The following is a 7,493-nucleotide window of genomic DNA, read 5'->3' as shown; positions in this document are numbered from 1 at the left end:
AAAGTGTTACCTCGGGTTTAATGACACACACACTGTCTAGGTAACTGACACTAAGTGTAACCTCGGGTGTAACGACACACAAACACTGTATGTAGCTGACACTAAGTGTTACCTCGGGTTTAATGACACACAAACACTGTGTGTAGCTGACACAAAGTGTTACCTCGGGTTTAATGACACACAAACAGTCTATGTAGCTGACACTAAGTGTTACCTCGGGTTTAACGACACACAAAGCCTGTATGTAGCTGACACTAAGTGTTCCCTCGGGTTTAACGACACACAAACACTGTATGTAACTGACACTAAGTGTTACCTCGGGTTTAATGCCACACCAACACTGTGTGTAGCTGACACAAAGTGTTGCCTCGGGTTTAATGACACACAAACACTCTATGTAACTGACACTAAGTGTAACCCCCGGTTTAACGACACACAAACAGTCTATGTAGCTGGCACTAAGTGTAACCTCGGGTTTAACGACACACAAACAGTCAATGTAGCTGACACTAAGTGTAACCTCGGGATTAACGACACACAAACAGTCTATGTAACTGACACTAAGTGTAACCTCCGGTTTAACGACACACAAACAGTCTATGAAACTGACACTAAGTGTAACCTCGGGTTTAACGACACACAAACAGTCTATGTATACGTAGCTGGCACTTAGTGTTACCTCGGGTTAAACGACACACAAACACTGTATGTAGCTGACACTAAGTGTTACCTCGGGTTTAACGACACACAAACAGTCTATGTAACTGACACTAAGTGTTACCTCGGGTTTAACGACACACAAACAGTCTATGTAGCTGACACTAAGTGTTACCTCGGGTTTAACGACACACAAACAGTCTATGTAGCTGACACTAAGTGTTACCTCGGGTTTAACGACACACAAACAGTCTATGTAGCTGACACTAAGTGTTACCTCGGGTTTAACGACACACAAACAGTCTATGTAGCTGACACTAAGTGTTACCTCGGGTTTAACGACACACAAACAGTCTATGTAGCTGACACTAAGTGTTACCTCGGGTTTAACGACACACAAACAGTCTATGTAGCTGACACTAAGTGTTACCTCGGGTTTAACGACACACAAACAGTCTATGTAGCTGACACTAAGTGTTACCTCGGGTTTAACGACACACAAACAGTCTATGTAGCTGACACTAAGTGTTACCTCGGGTTTAACGACACACAAACAGTCTATGTAGCTGACACTAAGTGTTACCTCGGGTTTAACGACACACAAACAGTCTATGTAGCTGACACTAAGTGTTACCTCGGGTTTAACGACACACAAACAGTCTATGTAGCTGACACTAAGTGTTACCTCGGGTTTAACGACACACAAACAGTCTATGTAGCTGACACTAAGTGTTACCTCGGGTTTAACGACACACAAACAGTCTATGTAGCTGACACTAAGTGTTACCTCGGGTTTAACGACACACAAACAGTCTATGTAGCTGACACTAAGTGTTACCTCGGGTTTAACGACACACAAACAGTCTATGTAGCTGACACTAAGTGTTACCTCGGGTTTAACGACACACAAACAGTCTATGTAGCTGACACTAAGTGTTACCTCGGGTTTAACGACACACAAACAGTCTATGTAACTGACACTAAGTGTTACCTCGGGTTTAACGACACACAAACAGTCTATGTAGCTGACACTAAGTGTTACCTCGGGTTTAACGACACACACAGTACACAACTGATCATATTTTCCCTTTTTTAGCTTAAATCAATGATTAACAAAACGTGTACGTATACACAAGCTGTATGCCAAATGGAAAGTCATTAGAAAACTTCCGGACTGATCACGTGTATTTGGTGCTGAACGTTAGTATAAATATCGCTCTTACTGCTGACTGTATCTCGAGTATCAATCCTCAAAACTCAAAGTACTGTCTGCTTAAGATACTAAGTTGATTCATTTTCTCTGGAAACATTAGAAATTCTTGATATGTTTAGTCATGTCACTATGTATTATTACATGTTGCTAATACGTAGTCGGTCTCACGTTTGTTAAGTAAGTGTGTACGCCGTCTAACTTGTCAGTAATACAGTAGAGCTGAAGGCTGTTCATGCCTCCGCCATGTTACCCAGTCAGAATCCCACACGAACATCTCCGGGCCATATCATTAGCCCCGCATCCCACTTATAAACATCCAACGACTGCCTCCGCTTCACACTTAATCTAGGATATCACAACACTGCAGCTCGGAAAGTCATGGAATCTTTGAAAAACAACATTTTGTCATTGTTACCGTTGTTAGCGGTGGTTACAGTGACGCTGCCGTGTTTTCGATGCCAGTATACAGTTGATAATTTTAAACTGGAGTGGAATTTAGGGAGTCAGAAATGTCAGAGTAGCTGGACCTGTGCCGATAACGTGAGTAGTGTGATAGACCTGTGCCAGTGTGATGACAGGTGTAGAATCTATGACGATTGCTGCTTAGGTGCTGACCACGGTAGTGATGTCCAACACAACGTCCATTTAACATGTAAATATATACCGGAAGTTAAAGAAAAGGCCTACGTACATATCATAGAAACCTGCCCAAATAGTTATAACAACGACCAGTGGGAGACGTTATGTGAAAATGTCACGTCTGGTGACGACATCACAATTCGGACACCTGTCTCTGGTGTAAAATCCGGCTTCCTGTACAGAAACATGTACTGTGCTATGTGTCACCGGGAAGATTACGTGACATGGAGACCGGGAATTGATTGTACATGGAAGATTGACTATTATGGAAGAAACTATTCTTTAGTTGCTCTTCTAAACGACTCCAACTGTAGAACAATTTTCGAGCCACCGCCATCTTTGGTAAATTTGGAACTAAGAGAATGTCTCCCTGTGGTTGATTCGTGTGAGGAGAAGTTTAATGACGGAGAGAAATGCCAGACAGGAGACAGAGCCCTCGTGTTTGGAAAGGCAATATTTAAAAACATTCACTGTGCCTTATGTAATAGTGAAGTATTGGCGAACCTATCTTGTGATCCTAACAGTGTCCAAATCTTCCCGAAAAACCCAAACAAACGAAAGCCCATTAATTACAGCTATCGGCTTCTGGTGGACCTCCAGGCCCTGACTAGCGTGGGTGTAGCCTCAGCGAGGAGGGCTGCGGAGAGGAAAGAGGAGCGGGACTTATCTAATTTCTGTACAGACTCCTGGGTATACGATCCTTTGGCTGAAACCTGTCGGCAGATATTTTGTGCTGTACCATTTGTTTATAAAGATAAAAAGTGTGCGCTAGGTTCGGTGGCAGACACCAACCTCTGGAAAACAGAGAATGACGAACAACACCTGCCGTGTCCGTATGTACGTCTCAACCAAAGCGAATATCAAATCATTAACACTGATCAAGTATTTATTTTATCTTCTGGGTTTATTTACAGTAAAAACGATTCTTACATAGGTGATGGATTCGCCTTGGTATGTGTCCAAGAACCACTGAATAAAACACGTTTTTTGGAACCCGATAAAGTAACGTTAGTGTTTAGCAGTGTGGAGAGCGTTCTCTCTGTAGTGTGCGAGTGTTTATCAATCACGGCCCTGTGTCTCGGACTGATGATATACGTCTGCTTTCCCAAATTACAAAATATTCCCGGTAAGAACTTGATTTGTTTGATGGCCAGTCTGCTTACGGCACAGGTGCTCTTCATCCTAGCGCCGCTCGCCATTGGCGTTACTCCTCTGTGTACCATTGTTGCTATAGTGATGCACTACGCGTATCTGGCCGCGTTTTTCTGGATGAATGTAATGGCAGTAGACATATTTCTTACATTTTCAAGAGGTCTCGCACAATCAAGAAGTGACAAGGGAACTGATTTTCAACATTTTTTCTCCTATTCATTGTACAGCTGGCTAACTCCTGCTGTTATCGTCTCTATTGCTGTTGTTTTCGATTTTACAACATTGGAATTGGACTCCAAACCTAAATATGGAGCTGTCGTCTGCTGGATTTCCAACAGTTATGCATTATTGTACTTCTTCTTAGTTCCTTTATTTGCTCTCGTTTTCACCAATATGATCCTGTTTATTTTTACCGCTAGAGCTATCTACGTATCAGACAAAAGTACGTCACGCATCCTTCAAAAAAAGCAAACTTGTAAATTACTGATATATATGAAGCTCTCGAGCGTCATGGGGTTTACTTGGGGTTTCGCATGTGTCGCTACTTTTGCAAATTTGCCCCCATTTTGGTATTTATTTGTCATTTTCAACGCTTTGCAGGGCGTTCTCATTTTTCTGTCTTTCGTGTGTTCTAAAAAGGTTCTAGGACTTCTTAAAGCAGCGAGGTCTGGCAGCTGTGTCCAGGTATGTTACACGAGATATGGTGTAAGTACACAACGTTCGAGTGACACGTCTACTTCTTCAAGGTCAAACAGAACCCTACTGTCCGTCATCTCGTATAAATCAAGTAAATGTGAAGAGAGCGAGTCGACCTGTTGAAATAGCGCTATAGTAATCTGTGTGTCGCCGTTTTATAACTACGCCTGGCGCATGTTACGCTGCAAGTTAATTATGTCACCAAATAGTGACAGCATCAGTGAGGTGACGTACAAATTTGATTTGTGTTGAAGATTTAAAATGTTATCAAGTGAGGTCGTACATCAATGAGGTGACGTACGAATTTGTGTTGAAGATTTAAAATGTTATCAAGTGAGGTCTTACATCAATGAGGTGACGTACGAATTTGTGTAGAAGATATATAATGTTATCAAGTGAGGTCTTACATCAATGAGGTGACGTACAAATTTGTGTTGAAGATCTATAATGTTATCAAGTGACGTCTAACATCAATGAGGTGACGTACGAATTTGTGTAGAAGATATATATTGTTATCAAGTGACGACTAACATCAATGAGGTGACGTACAACTTTGTGTTGAATATTTATACAGGGATTGAACGGCTAATCGGTTACATCCATATTGCATAAAGCCCGCTAGGGCTTCATGTTTAATATGAATGTAACCGATTTGCGTTCATACCGGCATGAAAATTTAAAATACGGCGTTCAGTCCCTATATTTACATTTTTACTATATAACAAATGTTTAATTTTATTCATTTGTTCTGAAATAATTCATTTATTTACTGCATTTTGTTTATGCTTCGATCCTTAAACGACATTGGCGGTACAAGTCATTTGAGTGTTTCACGTAGCATGCTATCCAAAGTTAAGCGACAAGACTCCCATTGAACAAGGTTAATTCATGACGTCATAAGTAAACCTAACGCTGCAGCTGTATAATATCGTAAGAGTAGCGACGAACGACCTAATGTATCATGGTAATATTTACAAATTATATCAAATATTTTTATTAAATATTATAATCAACTCCGGTATGTGTTTTTTGTTTTGTCGTTTTTATATATTAGGTTTGACAAATTCATTTGCTGGAATGCGTATTGTCTTTCGTTGAAAACAGGGAACAAGTGACACGCCAGGTTAAATTACGAAAGTTTATAAAAACATATTTGAAATTCATTGTATAAGTTTTCACGAATAATAGTATCATTATAGTCAACCACATATGTGTTAAAAAAAACTAACAGCCACAATTATAGTCAGTCAACACTGAAATATAAGTGTCCGAAACTAAAGTAGCGGCTACAAATAGAGTACACCATGTTTAGGTTATAAAAGAATTGCAAGTCCAAATTCCATTTCTCCGACAGAATGAGAAGATCACCAGAAGTGTCCAGGACGGGGACTCTACGCGATAACCCCCACTTTACATATCACCAGCTGTCAACCGATACTAAAGTTATCATACAATTATGGACTTCAGGTGAGGTCTATACCTGATTCACAGACCTTGTCTGAACAATATTCACTGTGGCCGGAGGCCGAGGTGAATATTGTTCAGACAAGCTCCGTGAATCAAGGATATACCGAAAATAAAGTCCACAATTATTTTATTATATGACATTTAACAATAAGTTTAATCATGTTTCATGTCATAAACACATGGATGGCATGTACCATTTCGGAATCACAGATTGAAGGACTTCAAATACAAAATAATATACACAATTTCAGATTCACTTCATGTGATATTTCATTTCAAGTAAATATCATTTGCACAACCGCATCATCAATAGCATCACATAGTTCAGAATTTGATGGGACAACTAATTTGTAGTTGAATTCAGTAGTTTGATTTGTAACAGATTCACAGACTGGCTGTGAAATTACCGATGCCTATTTTTAGTAGCGGTCTGTAACACTGTTTTATTATGGGTCGTGTTCTATAACCCTTTTCTATTTACAGACTTGTCTCATGACGTCGCTCCTCCAATCAGGGATGGGAATTAGCACCAGTCATAATAATAATCGGTATTACAGACTTCCATAGTCCTGGCGCGTTGGTTCGGACCTTGTCTACTTCCAGAACATTTCTTATCTTTTTGTGGCAAAACGAAGACAGTCATTCCGAGTCATTCGTGATGATGATAGTCTGATAAAGGTACAACAGGTATGATTGGTCCACCACCGACCTAGCCAAGTCTGATAAAGGTACAACAGGTATGATTGGTCCACCAACGCCCTAGTCGAGTCTGATAATGGTACAACAGGTATGATTGGTCCACCAACGACCTAGTCGAGTCTGATAATGGTACAGCAGGTATGATTGGTCCACCACCGACCTAGCCGAGTCTGATAATGGTACAACAGGTATGATTGGTCCACCACCGACTTAGCCGAGTCTGATAATGGTACAACAGGTATGATTGGTCCACCCCACCACCGACCTCGCCGAGTGGAAAAATTTACCAAAACTTTCACTTTAATCAATAGTATGTTTACATAAACAAAAATTTAGTTAAAAAATGTGTAAGCGTCAGCCAACTTGAACTTGTAAACATTGCCCGAACTCCATGCATGTATGTAATTTCACAAATATAATTAGATATATATATATATATATGTATATGTCCGCCTGAAGAAGCCCTAGAAGGCAGAAAGGCCTGGCGGACGATCTGAAAAATTTGTTTTTATTCTATATTTTCCTTCGCAAGGACTTATTTATTTATTATCTACTATATATATGTATATATAAAGAAAACATTGAGAAGTCCTTGTGTTGGAATTAAATATAAATATAAATATATATATACAAAAGTAGAACCTTCAATAAGTATTTTACATGTTCCACATCTGGGCGAATTACATTTAGACACAATAAGTTCAGCTTGATTCGTTTCAAACTTGGAAAAACTCAATAGCCTTTTGAGATTTTTGGGTTGTCTTTTACTATTGATAATTCTATGTTTAGCTAAAACATTTTTCAACATAGAATTATCAATAGTAAAAGACAACCCAAAAATCTCAAAAGGCTATTGAGTTTTTCCAAGTTTGAAACGAATCAAGCTGAACTTATTGTGTCTAAATGTAATTCGCCCAGATGTGGAACATGTAAAATAATTATTGAAGGTTCTACTTTTGTTTTCAAAAAT

At 39.6% G+C, this 7,493-nt stretch overlaps 1 protein-coding gene across 1 annotated transcript; it reads left to right on the top strand.

Annotated features, from left to right (window-relative positions):
• The first annotated feature begins 2,171 nt into the window (after positions 1 to 2,171).
• On the top strand, positions 2,172 to 5,019 carry LOC110461134. Its single transcript, XM_021514461.1, has one exon. It carries the CDS (start codon positions 2,249 to 2,251, stop codon positions 4,478 to 4,480), a length of 2,232 nt encoding a protein of 743 aa, XP_021370136.1. The 5' UTR covers positions 2,172 to 2,248; the 3' UTR covers positions 4,481 to 5,019.
• Positions 5,020 to 7,493: the final 2,474 nt, after the last annotated feature.

This window comes from Mizuhopecten yessoensis, unplaced genomic scaffold (genome assembly GCF_002113885.1).
Source record: "Mizuhopecten yessoensis strain PY_sf001 unplaced genomic scaffold, ASM211388v2 scaffold10573, whole genome shotgun sequence".
NCBI classification, from domain to species: Eukaryota; Metazoa; Mollusca; class Bivalvia; order Pectinida; family Pectinidae; genus Mizuhopecten; species Mizuhopecten yessoensis.
The sequence above is the reverse complement of the archived record's forward strand: the minus strand, read 5'-3'. Positions and strand labels throughout refer to the sequence as shown.

Excerpts from the sequence above, each read along its gene's own strand:
- LOC110461134 (XM_021514461.1), top strand. The coding sequence starts at position 2,249 with ATGGAATCTTTGAAAAACAACATTTTGTCATTGTTACCGTTGTTAGCG.